General features: G+C 36.0%; 5 protein-coding genes across 5 annotated transcripts; 1 reads left to right on the forward strand and 4 right to left on the reverse strand.

The window, feature by feature from the left end:
- Positions 1-671: 671 nt before the first annotated feature.
- On the reverse strand, positions 672-4,733 carry LOC103435105 (uncharacterized). The gene is made up of 11 exons (XM_070822790.1): positions 4,155-4,733; positions 3,865-4,006; positions 3,376-3,443; positions 3,042-3,112; positions 2,694-2,936; positions 2,237-2,400; positions 2,098-2,153; positions 1,940-1,992; positions 1,318-1,486; positions 1,143-1,240; positions 672-1,056 (listed from the first exon to the last, which is right to left on the reverse strand). The coding sequence occupies exons 1-11, from the start codon at positions 4,477-4,479 to the stop codon at positions 949-951; spliced, it is 1,497 nt and encodes a 498-aa protein (XP_070678891.1). The 5' UTR covers positions 4,480-4,733; the 3' UTR covers positions 672-948.
- A 4,527-nt stretch (positions 4,734-9,260) lies between these two features.
- On the reverse strand, positions 9,261-10,843 carry LOC103434869 (heavy metal-associated isoprenylated plant protein 28-like). The gene is made up of 3 exons (XM_008373234.4): positions 10,691-10,843; positions 10,164-10,239; positions 9,261-9,823 (listed from the first exon to the last, which is right to left on the reverse strand). The coding sequence occupies exons 1-3, from the start codon at positions 10,814-10,816 to the stop codon at positions 9,399-9,401; spliced, it is 627 nt and encodes a 208-aa protein (XP_008371456.3). The 5' UTR covers positions 10,817-10,843; the 3' UTR covers positions 9,261-9,398.
- A 2,118-nt stretch (positions 10,844-12,961) lies between these two features.
- Positions 12,962-13,369, reverse strand: LOC103435100 (uncharacterized protein At5g01610-like). The gene has a single exon (XM_029103585.1). It carries the CDS (start codon positions 13,367-13,369, stop codon positions 12,962-12,964), a length of 408 nt encoding a protein of 135 aa, XP_028959418.1.
- A 522-nt stretch (positions 13,370-13,891) lies between these two features.
- Positions 13,892-14,299, forward strand: LOC103435101 (uncharacterized protein At5g01610-like). The gene has a single exon (XM_008373493.1). It carries the CDS (start codon positions 13,892-13,894, stop codon positions 14,297-14,299), a length of 408 nt encoding a protein of 135 aa, XP_008371715.1.
- Positions 14,300-15,212: 913 nt separating this feature from the next.
- LOC103434870 (plant-specific TFIIB-related protein PTF2) lies at positions 15,213-17,163 on the reverse strand. Its single transcript, XM_029103157.2, has one exon. It carries the CDS (start codon positions 17,036-17,038, stop codon positions 15,413-15,415), a length of 1,626 nt encoding a protein of 541 aa, XP_028958990.2. The 5' UTR covers positions 17,039-17,163; the 3' UTR covers positions 15,213-15,412.
- Positions 17,164-19,869: the final 2,706 nt, after the last annotated feature.

Raw genomic sequence — 19,869 nt, forward strand, 5'->3', positions numbered from 1 at the left:
GATAAACACTAGATAGACGCATCTTAAATTCTTTCTTTTCAAACAGTCACATTTCTTCTTTCCCGTCGATCATAGTTTGATACTCGTGCAAAAAAATAAATAATAAGTTGTATTTGCATGCGTCCCGATCATTGTAGCACGTGTGTCATCCAGGGCATAAGGGGCATGATGACTAGACATATATGCACAAAATAAAAACATAATGATTCGGGAGGAAGCCAAGACAGATCCAAACATAACAACGGTGTTGGTTATTTAATAGGCATTTTAGCAAGAATAGTATTTGAAATTGACATAATTCTTTATTTTGGTCCCTGAAACTTGAAATTGATAGAAATGCTCGTGAAATTTGTCCAGCGCCAATTATTCCGTAAAAAATCTCTATTAAACAAAGACCAAAACGACAAAAATACTCTCAATTTAATAAACAATAGGCCAAAATGATTTGACAAAAATTAAGGATATTTTTGTTATTTTATCTTAATTTACCAAGATTTTCACAAAAGCACCAAAATGTTTGACGGTAAACAAATTTAGGGATCAGTTTTATTGATTTTAAATCTTAGAAACCAAAATAAGGAATTCAGCTAATCTCAAGAACCGTTTTGGCTAAAGAGCCTAATTAAAGAAAGAAAAAAAATAGTATCCAGTGTAAATTGCAACTGAGGTCCTGTGTGTAATTTGCTGCTACTTTTCATTGCAAGTCACTTTATATAAATCTCTTTTTTCGCGAGAGCGAAGCTTAGCTGACTACATTTATCGATCACATTGCAGATTACATGTACAAATGTGAAATGTACATCCCATACATCTTTGGACATGTCAAAGCTTCTACGAGGCAACAAAGAGGCGAAAGGGATCTACACTAATTGACCAATAAATGGTGAGGTTAACTTATTCTACATGTTTTCAGCTACACTGCACGTAATATTACGTACAGATTTGAAGCTATAAGCTGGCAGTGATGAATGAGGAGGAGGATTCTTGTTGCTTCAGGCTGTCGGCAACGTGAGCAACCACCCCGACGCCAGCATTGTGAAGCCATTCATTCTTCACCTGGATTCACAAATAGCAATCGATTTAGAAAACCAGACAACAGAGAAGGAAAATCTCGTTAAAAGAAAGATCGATTGATGGGGTACATGGATGTTATTGTGGGCAAAGAAGGGCAAAAACGCCGAGTGAAAGCTGACATCAACTTTTCTCCATCCTAACTGCTGTAATCCCCGTATCATTTCATCTGTTCACGGGAAAAGGTTAGGCTTCATCAGCAATCATCCTGTCCTAGATTTCTGTTAGCAATTACCGTTTTTGTACCTTCAACAATTTCGTGATATTCTAATGTGTTCTGTATGTTAGGTTCGCTTTGTGCTGCTTCTTTTGCTTTAGCTGCTTTGGGAGGAAAATGGGGACCATCAGAGGAAACTGGAGGACAGTACTCCACGTCTACAACATGCTTGTACCCGTCCAAAGACCGGCGAGGAGGCTGCCAATAAAGTTACATATAACCACTGATTAGTGAACAATTTTACATCACAATATGACTAATTATCACCGGCGAGGAGGCTGCCCACAACATGATATTGACACTTCCAAGCATCATCATAACTGATCATAATTTCCTTGGCCCTGTCAACTTATGACTAATTATCACCAATATATAGTTGCAGTTATGAGAAAAAGAGCATTCAGTCGTAAAAAACTGACTTTGCCTTGGCTAGAAAAACGCTCTGCCACTTTAAGCCCAGTCAAATAGTAACAACATTATTTGGCATCTTTTGAAAGAGAATTGCATATGCATATTGCGTATGGCATATTACTAACAGCAGCCGCTTACAAGTTTTATGAGATTTAAATTGCAAACTCAAACAACTTTTTAAATTGCTCGACGGTAAAATAATTAATTATGGCATGCATTAAGCAGAGAATGATCTGTCACCTTAAATATTTCCGTCTCCCTCCTAATGGATGATGTACGCCAGCCAACCATATCTGTTTATTGTTAAGATAATCGATGTGTTGGAGAGAGGACAAATGAATTAAAAGTTAATAAAGTCATCTAACTGCGGAACAAAATGGATTAACAAAGTAGGATACGATCATATGATACATTGGCATAAATAATCCGAGATTTGAAGGAGCCCAAAGAAGATCTGCAGAATAAAACATGTTAGAACCACCAAACAACTTGCCAAAAAAAATAAATTGCCCAAAGTAATATAAAGGCTCCACGTACATAAATTTTCCATCTTCGCAATCGGATGCCATTCTCAAAAGAAGTGGTGGTCTTTCGGGCTTACCATCAGTGAGAAACAGCTGACTACCAGTTCGACCAACAATAATAGGAGCAATTGGCGCAGCCAGCTTTTCTAAAAAAGGTACTCCCAATAAAAATGGAAGCTGGAGAAAAAGAAAATTAAAGGAATTCAAATTTTCTAATTCAAGGTAAAGTTCAAGTACATCCATATACTGGATATCAGTCTGTTACAGCCATCTTAATTCATCATACAACAACAATGAGTCAAAGACACATGGTCAACAATTCACTTCGGTCATTGTTACAATTTACCATTCTCGCATTCAAAGTATCAGTATTCGGACTATCTTTACAGTAAACCTTGACTTTGTAAAGAAGTAAGAGTCCAAAATGGCATCAAATCACAGATACAATGAAATCAAGTTGATATACAGACCTGATTTTTCCCTCGCACCCCAAGATGTGGAGTTGCCAATGTTACAAAATTGATAGGCTCTAAACCAGCAATCTTTCCTCCTCTCAAAGAGTGCGCCGTTTGTGAATTTGCAGTAGTTGAACTGGCACTATCATTGGGTGTGTAAAGGACAGAAATTGCATATCTTGCAAATAAGCCCCCAAGAGAATGGGCTAAAAATGAGATCTTCTTCAAGCTCTCTGTCTTTTGTACAAGTTGCATAACCTGTTTATCATGAATGCCAAGGTTATGCAACTACAATCTGCTATTTCGGAACAAAACTTAAAGCATAAAACTTTTAAACAGTGGCTCATAAACGTCAGAACTCACTTCATCTGCTAATCGTTTCCCGGCTCCATCAATACCAGAAAACGTTTTGGTGTACGTGTTACATGAACTTGCTGCAAATTCATTAACCACAATGTTAACACTCACAGACCAACAGCCTAATATCAAATTCATGCATTTCAAAGACATGGAAACTGCAAAAAGAAATTTGATGTTGAGTCACCATCTGTCACATCTTAATGACCGTAATATCTGTTCTTCCCAGTAGATGCATAAGATTTAGGTCATTTCAGTTGAGGTTTCTGATTGTCCTTCCTAGTCTAAAAGCCGTCAACAAAGTAAGCTGAAAGCCTGAAAGTAAATAAGATAAATTTACCATAGATTAAGAAATTTCTTCCTAGACGCCTTTTTAACTCCGCTTCCACGTATGTCCAGTCACTTGGGCTGCATTACTAAGAATCAGTCAACTTGATATCAATTTGGGGGAAAACGTAGCCAAAGATATGCACCACAGAGACAAAAGTTCGAAGGCAATGAACCACAGAAAGCGCTAGTAGAAGCGTCAAACATGTGGAACCTGAAAATTGTAGTAAGTACCACTAAAAAGACTCAAAGATATCCAACAACACCACCCAAGCCTTACTCCACCAAGTGGGGTCCAAGGTCGGCTGTATGAATCCTAGAACGCTCAGTTTTGCGCCAAATAAACAAAATCAAGCACATTACATAACCCTCTACCTGATTTTCCTTTACCATTTACATTTGCTTCAAAAGTAAAAAATTTCTGTAAAGGCGTAAACTTTATAGAAACAAGAGCAAATTACAATCACAGGCAGAGCTCCATGAGACTAGGAACAAGATATACCTTGCCATGATGCCATGAACAAGGACGAGAAGATGATCGGGTTTCTCCTCTGCATTTGCAATACCCCTGGAGGATCCGAAATTTCCCTGACTAGTCATAGCTTGAGCTCTAAGACCTTGATTTCTCCAACTACTATATATGCCTGCAACAAAAAATGTCGACTAGAAAGTAATTCAAATATCATCGAATGCCGTTAATTTGACGAAAATTAAGCAAATATTACACCTTTGAGCCAAAAATCTCAAAATTTTCCCGGGAAAATTGGATGAGACGGAGAGAGAATTGATTACCAGAACCGAAGCTGAAAGACGAAGAGGAGGAGGAGGACGAAGAACCGAGAGGTCCCTGGGAGTCGTTCCGCCGATTGCCGCTGAAACTCGGTAAGTACCCAAAGCGCGCGTGAATCAGAGAAGCGGACGCCATGTATGTGTATATATATATAGAGAGAGAGAGAGAGAAGGAGAGAGAGAGGGATCCTAATTTCTCGGTTGAATCAAAGGGATGGAATCGGCATCGACGCAATAATGTAGTGATGTTTCTTGTTATCCTTCTGAGCGTTGTTCTGCCAAATACGATGCACCCATGTCTCTTTCTTCCTCTCTCCGGCGATTCCATCGAGTATTTATCAAATATAGACAAATATTACCATTTAATTTCAAAAATGTCAGTTTGTATGAAACTTTCAAATATATCCAAAATATCACTTAACCAGACGTAAATATTCTTAAACTAAACCTAATAAATTAAAAACCAAAACCCTATTAGATGAAGAGTTCTCATGGCTAAACTTACAAATGGATGGAGAGCAATTGAAGGCATTGACTCTGGGTGGAGAATTGTGCACCCCTAAACAAAGATGAGTGTAGATGGTTAATTTTTTACATTTTTCCTCATCTACGTTTTCTCTTTGCTTTTATAGTTTCTTCCTTGGATTGAATATTTATCGAATAATGAACTGTCAATTTTTGTAACATTATTTATCTGAAATTTCCTTTGGATTATATGTGCTTCGTATTTAATTTTTCAAACCTTTGCATTATTAAGGGTGTTGTCGTGTCAGGATTCTGTTTTGAAGGTTATCATTGATTGTGGTAGTGAATCGAGAGATTTGTTGTGTTCTTAGAAAGTGCAAAAAACATATTTTTAAGGTTTACGGAATAGAAATTATTCGGGTGCATATTAGAAAAATTAGTGAAAGGGACACTTGATTATCTCAAGAATTTTTTAATTAACAACTAGTTATTTGTATAAGTTAAGGGTATTTGTGTCTATTTAAGTGATATTTTGAATATATTTAAAGGTTTTATAAAAACTGACATTTTTGAAACTAGACTAGAGGCTAATATTTGGCTATATTTGATAAATACTCACTTCGATCTTTATTTTATAGGTAATAATTACCAACTTTAATTAATTAATTAATTAACTACTAAACTAAACATACTTTTGTTTAAGGATTAATACCCACTTTAACACTTTACGCTAATTGTTCCAGTAATTTACAGTTTATCATTTGACCTTGTAGTATTTTTAACCCTTGCATTTTCGTCTTTGTATTTTCATTCTGTTAGTTAGTCCGTTAAAATAAAATTATGTGACGCAAAATTTCTGTCAATATACGTTTTTTTTTTTAATGGGAAGATGTGCGCAAAAACATAAACGGGAAAATCAACTCAATTGACAAAATAAATGAACGCAAAAACAAATTGAAAGCATATTGATTAAATGCAAGTAAAAACACCAAAGGAAAGAAAAATGAAAATACAAGATTATTATTTGCAATGTGGCCTATTAATAGGAAAATCACATTTCTTTTTTACGTAAAATATAGAAAACTGTAATTGACACTTTGTGTTGTTTCTTAACGAAAAGAAAATAAGTGGTAAAGAAGTAGAATAATCTGGTCTAAACAAAATATTGGTATTATTGCTAAACATAATCTGAGAAAATCGTGTTATTTTATTACAAATAGCTTTTCTTGGTCAGTGATTTTGGGAGATTCATTGACCCGAGCAGCTAGTGGTCCTGCCGAGTAGACGATTGCAATGAGTGTATAACTTTGTATTTGAAATGTGCAAGGTTCAACATTGGTTCGGTTGGCAAGTTCTTTACTTTGTATGTCGTCCCATCAAAGTTTGAGTTTCGCTATCAGCAAGTCTCATTTGTATGTAATTTGTAAATTCTTATGTAAGTTCATACTGGCTATAGTTAGCAGTTAGATATCATGCATAAATTATTCTAACTCGAGGTTGTAGATAGATCTTGTCTCTGATAGTTAGAGTAATCAATCTCTTCCTAAACCTTTTGTTATCCGAGAAAAAAAAAAGATAAAAAGGGATGTAAAATACTTTAATTACAATAGTTGTATAATTTTGTGTCTGAAATGCGTAAGGTTACTGTTCTGTGTTCAAATCTTATCCTCCCGTCTGTAATGATAAATAAACATGATAAATAAACACACACAATAATATGCTAACGGACGAGATGAAGACATGTATTAAACGGCAGGAATTGGGAGATGATGTCAAATCTGGTGAGCTGCTCAATGTCGAATGGCGCCAAACGGAGGCAATTATTTGGGAGGTGAGCGACTGAGCGTGGTAGTGGCCAACTGCTACGTGGATACTCACATGCAATGCCCATCCTTGATGATTGCGAGAAATATTTGATTGTAATGAGAATAGATATGGTACATCACGTGTTTTTATGTAAACGGTGAAATTTTTTATTTTTTAAGAATTAACTTTTTAGTACACATATCTCATCATTTGTATAGTGACACGTTATGTACCACCTCGTATACCGGTCACACTGAAAAATCTCTCGATGATGGCTAACCATTTTGCTCCTTGGTTTCTCCACTAACAATATGCCTATTTTGAGGATTGTAGACTTGTAGTCATTAGCAAAGTTATCATTTAAACCTTCTCAGTTCTTTCTTTTTGGTTTTTCTTTCGATACTGCAATGTTGCACTGTAAAATTAAACTAGAGTTTAAGTCGAAGAACCTTTGGCTCCGAGAACTCCAAGATCAGGCTGAGTCTTTTTTCAAGATAGAATTATCTCACCAATTTTTCAAGTCATTATTTTTGCAAAACTACAACTTTAGGGATATGGTTTTTAAAGAATGACTTGAAAAATAGAGTAAATTGTAGCAATAGTCCCTCATCTTTAATCAAATTGAAAAATAGTCCTTCAACTAAAAATCCATTACCATTGGTCCATCAACTCATCAAAATGTGTAGCTATAGTACTTTTCGTCAACTTCGTTAGAATTTTGTCAAAATAAGTTATGTTGAAAGGACCATTATTACAATTAGGGTCCCTTAACTCATCAAAACATGTAGCCATGGTCCTATTCGTCAACTTCGTCATAATTTTGTCAAAATGAGTTATGTTGGAATGACCATTGCTACAATTGAGTTAAAGTTGAGGGATCCTTGCTCCAATTAGAATAAAGTTGAGGGATCATTTCTCTAGTTGGATTAAAGTTGAGGGACCAATGGTAATAAATTTTTAGTTGAGGGACCAAAGCTGCACATTTTGATGAGTTGATGGATCAATAATAATGAATTTTTAGTTGAGAGATCATTCTTCCAATTGAGTTAAAGTTAAAGAACCATTGCTACAATTTACTTTGAAAAATAGAAGTTTTATTTGTTTTTAGAATAAGATTTTCTCACTTTTTTTTCCATGTGCACCGCTTTATTTATTTTTGTCTCTTATTTCTTCTTTAATTAGTTGAACTCAACGTCCAAAATAAACAAAAATAGATGAAAGGAGTGTGTATGATCATTTGAGAGACAATAAATAAATGAGAAAAAATGTGAACAACTTTTTCCTAATATGAGACTTTTTCCCAGATATCTTTTCCTTCAAGGAGAAGGTAAAGATAGGGTTAGGGTTTACCCTGATGCTTTCATAGTCGATCATGTTAATTTTTTGTTTTTATTTCAAGTTTTTTTTCTTCTTATAAATTAGTTTTGATAAGAATTTTGTAGTGCTTCTAATAAACGTGGTTAGATATTGTTTTAAAGAATAAATTTTATGAGGAAAAGTGTTTTACTTGTTCTGAGCCAACCAATTTATGCTTCAACAATTTCTCTTTTATTTAGAGAATTCATATATTAAGTGGTTCTATCCGGTAGTCCGGCATGCCAAATAAGCCCCATGTTTACAAATCGGAGACCGATTATACGCTTGGTATACCTAAATTTTTATTATATATAATATAGCACAATGAATTTGACACTTGTCTTATAATAACCATTTAATTTAGCACTGTAAACTGACTATGTTAAAGGTATTTTCTGCGCTCACAAATACAGCACATGAGGCTAAAAGAGTGGTGTTAGTTAGAACCACTAGCCTTTTTATATTATAACATGTAAATCATATAAGAAAGCCAGGAACCGAATAATACACAACGCTAATATGATATACATGATTCTATACTATTTACAAAGGCAGTGAAGAAAACTTTCAAATTAAATCCATTAAATCCAAACATCATTGCCCACGTCATGAACGGTAGAATAAGATGGGTTGCATCCATAGTCTGAAACATCGATAATATCGACAAAATATCGAAGATATTTCGATTTTTTCGAATCACGGATATTTCGGAACATATCGTACAAATATCGACAATATCGACGATAATATCGGAAAATATCGATGTCGATAATTTCGCTCACACTTCAGCAATATTTTGTCAAAATATCGGAACAAAGAGGATTTGAACCCCTCCCATTTTACTCCTCCAACACCGTAACACCATAGATCACTTATGTTTTAGTGATAATATGCTAAAATATTTATATTTATATGAGTGACATGTTAACAATTACATGCAAAACTATTTTGGGAATTTATCATTTGATGAATACTCTTCACAATAAACTTACTCTACATATAGAGATGATGAAGATAGTGAAAATTTTGAACCTCATATGAACTTTATGTGGTACTAAATCACTCATGTATCTTAACATGTAATGTATAAAGTGTAAAATATTATAGTAAATCATTATATATAAATGATTATGGTGTGTTTAATCTTTTTTTCATTAATTACTACATATTTTCTACACTCACAGTGTTTGTCAGCTCGCTGTATAATCAACTTAAATCAGTTAAATCCATCGTGTAATGCATTTCTTTCTAATTTTTTTTTATAAACAAATAGATAATTGATTAAATAAACATTATCCAAAGTTTCAATAAAAATTTCCAAGTTTTTCTTACAATTTCCGTGGTTTTTATTCAATTTTTATCGATATCGATAATATCCCGATATTTTCATCGAAATTTCCATGTTTTTGAACTACCGATATTTCCGATATCATCGATATTTTATACCATGGTTGCATCACACATACGAAACCTACGCAATGATGACTCTGTAAAGTGAACGAGTGCATAAGCTACTAACATTAGCGCATACATATATATTCTTCAAACTAAATGTGCCGCAAAAAAGGGTCACGGGACAACCAGAATTGTACATATTTTAAGGTACACCGTCACATTGATTCACATTATGGAACAAGCATGAGGATTGTCATCACTGAACACAGCAGTGTCCTGCTCATTAAACATGGTGAAATAAGGAGGGGGTTGATAGTAGCCAGTGTCCTGATTAGTGGAGCCATGTTCATAGTAGTTGTAGGAATATGATGAGGAGGAGGATTTAGGTACTGAAATGTAGGTAGTGATGGGCAGATGGTGGGTGGTAATCTGACGGTTATGATGATGCTTATGATGATGATTCAGATCAAGCGGCTGATGTTGTTGATAGTAGTCAAGGCCAAAGTTGTGGTACTCAGGGTTGTAAGGGTAAGGCCAAAGCTCAGCTCTCTTTCCAGTCTTCCTCACTGCCCTCAGAACTTTCTCTTGATCAGCCCATCCCGTTACAGTTACCTTTTGCATGTTGAAGTCCACATCTACAGCATCTACTCCTGGTACATATATAAAATAATGTCAGAATCACAATAGTAATCAAAATTAATATTGTTAATTATTTTATTTATAATTAACCATACTGGCAGTCTGGCTATCTGGGACCTTAACTATGGGAAAAAAGCCCTGGTCTTGGTCTTTTGTAATTAGTTTTAGTTAATTTTAAACAACAACTGCAGTACTCGGTTTATAATCGAGCTACAGTTAGATAATTAAACTTCCGATGTGAAACATTTCATCAGATCCTTACAATCTAGATATTTATTAGAAAAAGTTTCAATCAAAAGGGATATTTAGAACGCAAAAAAAAAGTAAAAGGATCAATAACTTGCACCATACCCTTCAGCTTTTTTAGAGAACTCCTAATCTTATTCTCGCAGCCAGCACAATCCATGGTCACTATCATCTCTACTATCTGCACAAAATCAATAGATAACTTTAAAAATTACAGTTCATGCACGGACACAAGACCAGAGTGAAACACATATATGTTGCTTTGGCTAATTAAAATGCGCGATCGATCGGTGGAGAAGATTGCATATGTTGAAGCATTCACTTGAAAAAAAATACATGGCATGCATATTAGCATTCCCTATAATATGTGGATGCTGTTAACTATATGTGAAACTTCAAAAACAGGCACATGCACACACACACACACATTCTAATAGGGCAACAGAGGGATGAGAGTGAACGTTTTGCGTTCTGCATCGTTAAACTCCAAGGAGCTAAGATCACCTAGGCTTCTATTTTACTAAAGAAAAAAAAAGGCTATAGCTACATATGTCACCATGCATGATAATAACTTAGACGTGCAAACAGAAATGAAAGAGTGAGGGTAAGGCTAAGCTATGTGGTTTTCTCACCGTCATGTTAGAATATTGAGATATATAGATCTGTGAACCTCTCTCTCTCTCTCGAACTCTTTTGGAATGAGAAACTAAACTGCAATTGCACTCAATATATATAGCAAAAGATTGCAGAGAAGTCATATAGATATTTGATGAGTTCTTCAACGCTGCCATGGCAAGATAAGTGAGAATATTTTTAAAAAGTGAGTAGTCCCCACAACCATCTTTTCTTTTTTATCCTTCGTTTTCTTAATCTTGTTGCTTTGATTGATAGTGCACAGCAAATGCACAGAAGTTGAATTGCAGCCTGGCTCGTCTGCTGATCTTTGTAATTTCTATATTAATCTCTTAATTATCTATTATTTATCAAGGACTCAAACGTGTAGTTAAGTGTGGAAACGAAGTAACAACAGTTTTATTAAATTTTCATTGCAATTATTGAGCCTTTTGGTCGTCTGAATAGTTGTCAACGACATTTACCGTCGTCATCAGCACTGAAATGTTCTTGAACTATCGTCATCATCCGTATATATAGTCGTTGTATGCATGGATATACCATAATAGATCACCTTCTGTATAACTTATGTGCAAGTTGGTCTACTAGTTAAGGTTCATCCAACTGTATCGGAGGTATATGCGAATGAACACCCAAGCTACATGGAATATAAATATGTGTGACTGTCAGCCATCGATGCATATGCATTTCACAAAATATAACAATCACCAATGTCACACATTGGAGTATTATGCTAGCATAATTCTGACAACTGTTGATTACATCTATCAGATATTCCATTTTTGTTTTTCCACGGTACTTTACGACAATACATTAGCACATAAAGTCATTAAAACAATATATTCGCGTCATGTAAATGATTCTCCAATGCAGAAAGTGTAAACATCACTTTCTAACTACCAAAAGAAAAGAACTGAAATCATATCATATCATATCACAATTGGCGTACTCGGATTCGAAAAGGAAAAAGGGGGATGGAATTGATTTGGTCTCCCGATTCATACATCAAGGTTTCTTCTCCCAGAAAAGATGCAGGGAGATATTAATATAGTTGGCCTAGTTGCTTCCTGCAGGACCATAGGTGATTCCAAATTCATGTGCACCGTGATCTCTATATGATTCGGGGACTTTCAAGTAGACGACTTTTGTATTTAATTGGTGAAGATAATAACGTCCTACATGTGAAAGTTACACAATGATACATAGGTTGCAAGCAAGTTTTGAACAAGAAAGAGAGATTATTTAAGGTCTTGTTTGGAGTTTAGTATTGGTTTGCATATATAACTCACTACATTTGATGAATGACGATTGGAGAAATATACGTCAACTTGTACTATTGAATAGGATGTTGAGTTTTTATTCATGTATGCGTTATGAGTTCGAAACTCCCACATTCTTTAAATTATGGGGTGTGCTATCCACACACCTCTTTTTACTTCTCACACACCCCTTGTTAATTTATGTCCGTTGATATTTTTCAATTCATCCGATCCGATGGCTGAAAACTAAAAAGGTGTGGAAGACGTAAAAATGGATGTATGAATATCACACCCCTAAATTATTTTAATAGTTTTGAACTTTCTCTCTCCCTTTAATAATAATAAAAATTAAATAAAAAAGTTGTATATTGTCTAATTGAACATATTAGATGAATTAGTCTAAATAAAACTTATCCCTTCCCAGTCCAACCCTTATCTGTAGCTAATCGATCTTCTACCTTCATTTTAATGCAACCAAACAACATTCATCTCTTCATGCAACATTAATTAAATCTACGAGTTATCCAAGTCAAGTCTAGCATAAACATCAAATGATGTCGAAGTCTCTAAATGTTATGCCGTATTGGTGGCATGTATAATTTTATTGGCTAAATAAAAATATATACCTTCACTTGTTCTGCGCGATTCTTTTCAAATCATGTTAGCTTTGCATTAGGATTCATCTCAAAGATTATGTTCTAATTGATCACTAGAGAATATGTACCCTTACGCCATGTTTGCTCTTCACTGCAATTTCTCTAACGATTGGGTTGGAGAACCTTTCGCTTTTCTTTTTTTGGTCCAAAACCTCTTGCTTTTCTAAGTTGTATTGCTTGAGCATAATAATTCTTTTCGTTTCAATAATATTACATAACTTTTCTGAAAGTCTCTAAATTTTAAATATCATGAAGTGAATTTTTATTTCTCTAGTAGGAGACCACAATCAGAAGCCATATCAAAATAGTGAAATGATGAAATGGAGGCACCTACTGAACCTTAGTAGTCCATGCATTACTGCCCGGCAGAAAATGCCTCGACCGGGAAAGTCTTAGTGATACCGGCAAGGCTCTTGAAGTTGATTTTTCCCGCAGGCTGATCAACGTTTATTTCACTAACCGGAGGCCACAGCATGAGCTCCTTAGCCTTCACTCCCTTGAGCTTCTTAATCTTCTGCTTCTCAATATAGCCCTTGATTTCGGTGTCATAACTCACAAGCTTACTAATCAACTTGAAGTTGTGTTCGACCTTCTTCTTCTGGACGATCCACATGTAGCCGGTGGCTCTCACAAAGCCAACTTCGATCACATCAGCAAGAGGCAAAAGCCCTAGCGGAAGTCCGAACTCTTGGAGCAAGGCGGTCGCCAATGCCAGCCCCTCTTCATGGCCCTTCTTCACGATTCCTCCTTCCTTCTCTGCCATGATAAAAAAAATTATTTCCTTAAAAGTTTTCGAATGAAGCAGTGAAGTTATAAGTACTTTGGGGTAAAGAGGGTTGATTTATCCAAGTAAGAAGGCCATTAGACTCCTAGTTTTAATCGATATACAATATCGTAATCGTTGTTTTGGTTTAAGTACAAAGCTCACTAACATAAACAGGTGGAATTGTACTTTCCAAGCTGCACATAATACTCAATGGTAAGTTGCAACTGTCTTCAACGAACAAGAAGAATAGGACACAACAAGAGCAGCAAAATGGGTGATGACCACAACACACATAGTAGCTTCGGCGGTTTTGACAGTTGTTCGTAGAATAAGGATAAATTTTACGCCGGATTAGAGAGAAATTTTGGTGATTACTACAAAGAAAAACACCTTGGTTTCTCCATTCTGTTTGTCCTATGCATGTAGTAACTTGATATAAATTAAACCCATTTACCCCAAAGTGCCTACAACTTCACAAAACTACTTTGGAACTTTAATAAAGATATATAATAGTTTACCATGGCGGAGAAGGAAGGAGGAATCGTGAAGAAAGGCCACGAGGAGGGACTGAGATTGGCTACCGCCTTGCTCCAAGAGTTTGAACTTCCGCTAGGGCTTTTGCCTCTTGCTGATGTGATCGAAGTTGGCTTTGTGAGAGCCACCGGCTACATGTGGATCGTCCAGAAGAAGAAGGTCGAACACAGCTTCAAGTTGATCAGTAAGCTTGTGAGTTATGACACTGAAATCAAAGGCTATGTTGAGAAGCAAAAGATTAAGAAGCTCAAGGGAGTGAAGGCTAAGGAGCTTATGCTCTGGCCTCCGGTTAGTGAAATAATCGTTGATCAGCCTGCCGGAAAAATCAACTTCAAGAGTCTTGCTGGTATCACCAAGACTTTCCCCGTTGAGGCATTTGCTGCTGGGCAGTAAGCTCATGTTGACCACCAAGCAGGACAAGATCCAGTAGGTGCCTAGATTTCATCAGCTTACAACTTCGGTTCCTATTTGGGGAAGCCGATCTTTCTTTATTTTCTCTCCATTGCTGTCCAAGAATGGCTTTATTTTGATAACGTTTCAGATTGTGGTATCCTGCTACAAAAATAAAAATTTAGACAATGATAGTCAATACTATACGAAGTGGATTAAGAATTTCATGCTTTATCTTAATGCCAGTTTCACACCATAAAAAATGAAGATGGCAGTACAGAATTTTCAAAATACTAAATTTCGAAACAGACAATTTCTTTTCCTGTTCTCTGGTAAGCAAGATATGTAAGCAATAAAATGAGCTTCAATCATCAAACAAGTCATAAAAAACAGTTTAAAGCAGAAAAAGTAACAAATAGGGGACTGGAAGAAATACAGATTTTACCGTGTTTATTTAAGAGTTAAAGCATAATGAATTACTTAAACGATCAGCCTTACTCGTACAGAGGAACCTGCATTCCACTACTTCCATGGTTTCATTCAACCATCTTTAGTTTTCTCAGCTGTTGCTTCAATGGTTTCATTCAACCATCTTTAGTTTTCTCAGCTGTTTAGCCTACTCATACCGGAAATGCAGAAACTAATACACTTCACTGCAGCCAAAAACAAAATACAAGGATAAAGCAAGCAGCGTTAAATTGTCCAGAAAAAAGGAAACAGTTTTATATCTATCACTCCAGATGGTATACACTACTTTCATTCTCTAAAGAATGGCCCATGAGGTATCGATTCTATCCTTTACGACTGAAAAACGCTAGTCTATGAGCCAGGCAACATAAAAACCACTACATGTATAGAAAAGATAAACCTTTTGAGACAATTTCCTTACTTACTAAGTAATAATTGAGACAAAGAATTAGGCCAAATGTATATCAATATAATTGCCAATCTTCTGTTCAAAAAGAGGAAACAAAACTTTCGTAACTCGTATGATTGTATCAGTTGTAAGATCTACAAAATCTAGCAAATTCAGTTAAAAAAAAGTCACTTCGATCATGGAGTTGCAAGGGCATGCAGGCACATTCCTCACATTTCAGTTCCAAAGTGCAGAAGCTCTCACACAACCCCAGAGTTAAATACATATAATTCCAGTAGTACACTGTACCACCCCTTCTCGATTTCCTCCTCTTTTACTTTATGAAGGAGGAGGGTTTCAATAATTAAATCTTCCCAATCAATGCCTCGTCCTCTCTTTCTCTTCTTCCTAGTATGTACCTCTTCAGAAATGCAAATGTCGCTGCTGTCACCTGAACGAGCATTTGATGGACACATAATTCTATCAATTCGCTGCTTGGCAGCATTTATCTTTTCTTTCCTCCTCTTAACTGCTACACAACCATTAACAAAAGACGGAGGTATAGCATCCAATCCTACATCTTTCTCCAATATCTCCTTAAGCAGAAGCCTCTTGCTCATTTCCGACTGTCCATTCCACCACTCAGCACAAGCATGGAGCGCAAAACCTCGCCTCTTTTTTGTTCCACGAACTTCTTCAAACCCCTTAGAGGACTTAACATTGTCAACCTCATCCGAAAACTTTGAGTAAATCATTGATAAGCATTCATGTGAAAGCTTCAGCGCATCCATTTCCTCAACCCCCAATTTGCACCCACCATCTTCCACCTCAAAGTACCGAGACTCATGTGAAAGCTTTAACTTATCCATTTCTGTATCAAAATCATCTTCAAAACAGAAATCACTTGCGTATCCACTATCATTCCTCAAATATTCTCTAACATCTCCCAAATCCAAACAAATGCCGCCCACCAAATCCTTTTTCCCACTCGGCTCCGACATCAACTTCCTCTCCATATACTGAATGACAAACGGCGCATTCTTAATTACATTCTTAACCGTAACATCCTTCCCCCAAGGCAAGGCCTGTGCAACCTTCACAAGCGCCTCTAAAAGCTCCCTGTACCGCAATTTACAAGTATGGACAACAGCATGAATCTCCTTAGCCAAGTCCTCAATCCTAACCCCAACACCATTCAACTCCGCCACAAGAGCCAACACCGCCGCCACCATCGGAAGCGGCCTACGCCCGGTTGTCAAAAACCACTTCTTTGCACAATTTAGCAGAAATATCCCCTGTTTTCTCATTCTCTCCCTCTTATCTCCTTCAATTCCCTCGAAACTATACGAATTCCTCAGCGTCCGCTCGAACAAATTGACAATATCGAATTCCGGAAACTCGGGTTTTTTCAAATCCAAAAAATTAACTATACGCATTATCATCCTACCCAATTCATAAACATCCGTGCCGCCGATCACCGAAACGACCTCGGCGATCGGCAAGGACTTATTGTCCCTTCTCATGGCAACATACGCGCAAGCACCAACGAAAATATTGAACCAATTACCTTGGCCGTACTCACCTACCGTGACTTCCCTAGCCATGGCTTTGACGGCGTCGGCCTCGGCGGTGGAGAGGCCGAGGCGGAGCGACATGGATTCGATAAATTTTAGGGCTTCGTAAACTTTCGTCTCTTTGTAGCTGTAAACGTTGCCCGAGCCGGTGGTGCCGACGGAGACGAAGGTGCCGGTGGGGCCGGAGACGCCGCCGTATTGGTGGACGTAGTTGTCGTACTCTTGGAGCTTGCCGCAGGTGGAGCAGGAGAGGTTTTCGGTGACGTCATCGCGGACGAAGGTTTTGCCGCGGCAATTGCTGCAGACGGGCATGTTTTGGGGTCGGCGATTGAGGCGGTGGTGGAGGCTCTCAGTGTTTCGTCAGCCAATTTATACCGAGAGAGTTTTTATTTTTCTTTTTATTTTTCTTTTTCTTCCCGGAATTTTAGAGTCTAAAACCCTAATAAAATGTTTTGAGAATTTGTATAAGAATGTTTGTTTTCCCTGAGGAATGAGTAAAATTAAATGACAAAAATTAGGTCAACCAATTATGTTTTAATGTTTTTGATGGTCAGACGATGATTACAATTATCATTTTGATGGTTAGGTATGTATGTAAATACATATATTAACATGAGTTTTATATATATATATATATATATGACCTTAAGATGATGGTTTAATATATACTTTCAAATTGTACGCACCTAACCAATTATGGTTAATTTTGAGATGTCTTTAGTTAAATAAAATTATAGGATGATTTTTTGTTAAAATAATCTTAGCTCAAGTTTTTTTTATTAAAACTCCTAGAAAAACGCTGAAGGCTTTTGTAAATTATCGATCACTCAATCAAGATACCCATTCTTGCTCCAAATACCATTCCTAACATGATGCAAACCCTAAATTTAAGCGTCCTCTCATGCCTTCCGCACTGATGTCGTCCTGTTCAAAGAGAAATTTTTCATTGTGACCGAAACATAAGTGGTTTACCATGTGTTTTTATATAAATGGTAGAAAACTTTAATATTTAAGTTATAAACTTTTTAATACACATATAACCCTGGCCCCCTCGCCACAGCTCGTGTGGCGACAACATCTCACGATGACTCTACCTTTTCTCTGTCTCTCTATTTCTCTATGATTGTAATAAGTGACCAGTCAAAACCGGATTTGAGATCATTAACCTTTGATTTCGTTGCTGGTTGCGCCACCGGATTTTGATCAACATCACTTTGAGAGTTGAGAGTTGAAAGTGAGAGAAGGAGGAAGAGAAAGAGATGGAGGAGGTCGCAGAAATTAGATTTGGGGCTGTGAGGCAATGGGTTTCTTCTTCTTTTTTTCTGGGTAATCTGATTTGTTTTAGAAGAAGATATTTTTCTCTTGTTTTTTTTTTTTTTTAAATATTAAGAAGAAAGCATTTCTAAAATTATGTTAAAAAATCGTTAAATTTCAAAACGAATTAGTAAGTAGATAAACATGATCAATGACATCAAATTTAATCACAGAAATTTCACATCTTAATGCATGTACAAGTTTCTTGAAACCATTGTCATTGTGAAATGTGAAGTTAACATACATCCATCAAGAGTACCTATCAGGATATATAATGAACTGAATTAAAATGTACAAGAGTACCTATGAAGAACGATTAAACTCTATGAGAATATATTAAGACTTCTAATCATAATATCCCAAAATAAACAAGGGAGGACCGTTATTGTTGGCTGATTTCATCATATTTTTGGTGAAAAACTTTCATGTCACGGTTAGGGGTGGATTTTTTTGCCAAATTGCCGTGCCAACCGAATTGCCAACCATGCTATACCGATTTTGTGCCAAATTTTTTGTACCATTCGGTAATAGTACGGTATTGTACCGTACCGAAATTTCATGGTACGGTATTGGTAATGGATACCATTACCACGGTATTACCATACCATACCGAAAATACAATATAATATATCATTTATAAATTATATAATAGATAATTATATAACACATTTATAATATTCCAATAATTTGAAAATAAAACCCTACTTATATTAGCATTGTTGTTGGTGACTTTGATCTCTTGAAATTGTGGAAATCAAACACAAAAGAGTTCCTAATTCTTTCATAAATAGCCAAAATATCTTTGTAACCCCCACTTCTATTGTTGCTATTGAAAATGCATTTAGCCTAGGGAGGAGGGTTGTGGACCCTTTAAGGTATCCTTGACTCCTAAAATAATGTAGGCACTAGTGCGTACTAGTGATTGGCTTAAGGTAGATGAAGTAAACTTCTACAAGGAACCAACGGAAGATATGCTTCAATTTTACAAGGAAATGGTAGAAGAGAAAACAAGAAAGATATGCTTTAATTTTTTCAGTAAATTTGTTATTAAATGGTTTTCAATTTTAATTCTTCTTGCTACTAATTAATATGTTTTCTTTGTTTGTAATGTAGGTTTGACACAAACTCAATTTTCTACAAGTTCAATGCCTCCTCCAAAAGCTTTGACATCTCAAGCTTGAATAACTGATCAATGAATTCTCCTTTGTGAAGTTTACTTCCAATTTTCATTTGGTTTGAAACTTTAATTTCTATTTGGATTGTTAACTTCTATTTGTTTTGGTTCGTAACTTCTATTTGGATTGTAAGCTTAATTTTCATGATGAATCTTGATGCATCATTTGAATTATTATGTGTGTGAATTGTGAATGATGAATTTAATCTATAATGTATGAGATAAAGGTACAAAAAAAAAGTTTTGCCCTTGAATTGGGTTAAAAAAACAAAAACAGATTTTGTCCCAAAACAAAATGGCAATTACCATTGCCATACCATGCCAACCGAACTTTTGGCAATACCGAACTTCGGTATACCGAAAGTTTGGTATGGTAATGGTAATAGATTTTACCAAACCGAAAATTTGGTACGGTAATTGGTACAAGGATTTTGGTACGGTAACCGTACCGAACCCACTCCTAGATATCATAGTCTTTTCTTCCAATAACTCAATCCTCACGTGATTTAGGAGAATAACTTTTTTTATCATGGTGAGTATCCTCCTTTCTATCTCTTTTCTCGCGCGCATGACTGACACTGTGACAAGAAATGTATAATTTGCCCCTAATTTTTTTGGTCTATTACGTTTACTTTCTCATTGACATAAAACTGTG

This window comes from Malus domestica, chromosome 05 (assembly GCF_042453785.1).
Source record: "Malus domestica chromosome 05, GDT2T_hap1".
NCBI lineage: Eukaryota > Viridiplantae > Streptophyta > Magnoliopsida > Rosales > Rosaceae > Malus > Malus domestica.

Bases quoted from the DNA above. Each gene is read 5' to 3' on its own strand.
- LOC103435105 (XM_070822790.1), bottom strand. From the start codon at position 4,479: ATGGAATCGCCGGAGAGAGGAAGAAAGAGACATGGGTGCATCGTATTT. The intron at 2,937-3,041 runs GTGAGTTCTGAC...CATGATAAACAG, and splicing joins GGAAACGATTAGCAGATGAA to GTTATGCAACTTGTACAAAA. The intron at 2,154-2,236 runs GTACGTGGAGCC...TTTATTCTGCAG, and splicing joins TGCGAAGATGGAAAATTTAT to ATCTTCTTTGGGCTCCTTCA.
- LOC103434869 (XM_008373234.4), bottom strand. From the start codon at position 10,816: ATGACTTCTCTGCAATCTTTTGCTATATATATTGAGTGCAATTGCAGT. The intron at 10,240-10,690 runs GTGAGAAAACCA...GATTTTGTGCAG, and splicing joins CTCAATATTCTAACATGACG to ATAGTAGAGATGATAGTGAC. The intron at 9,824-10,163 runs GTATGGTGCAAG...TATATGTACCAG, and splicing joins TTCTCTAAAAAAGCTGAAGG to GAGTAGATGCTGTAGATGTG.
- LOC103435100 (XM_029103585.1), bottom strand. From the start codon at position 13,369: ATGGCAGAGAAGGAAGGAGGAATCGTGAAGAAGGGCCATGAAGAGGGG.
- LOC103435101 (XM_008373493.1), top strand. From the start codon at position 13,892: ATGGCGGAGAAGGAAGGAGGAATCGTGAAGAAAGGCCACGAGGAGGGA.
- LOC103434870 (XM_029103157.2), bottom strand. From the start codon at position 17,038: ATGCCCGTCTGCAGCAATTGCCGCGGCAAAACCTTCGTCCGCGATGAC.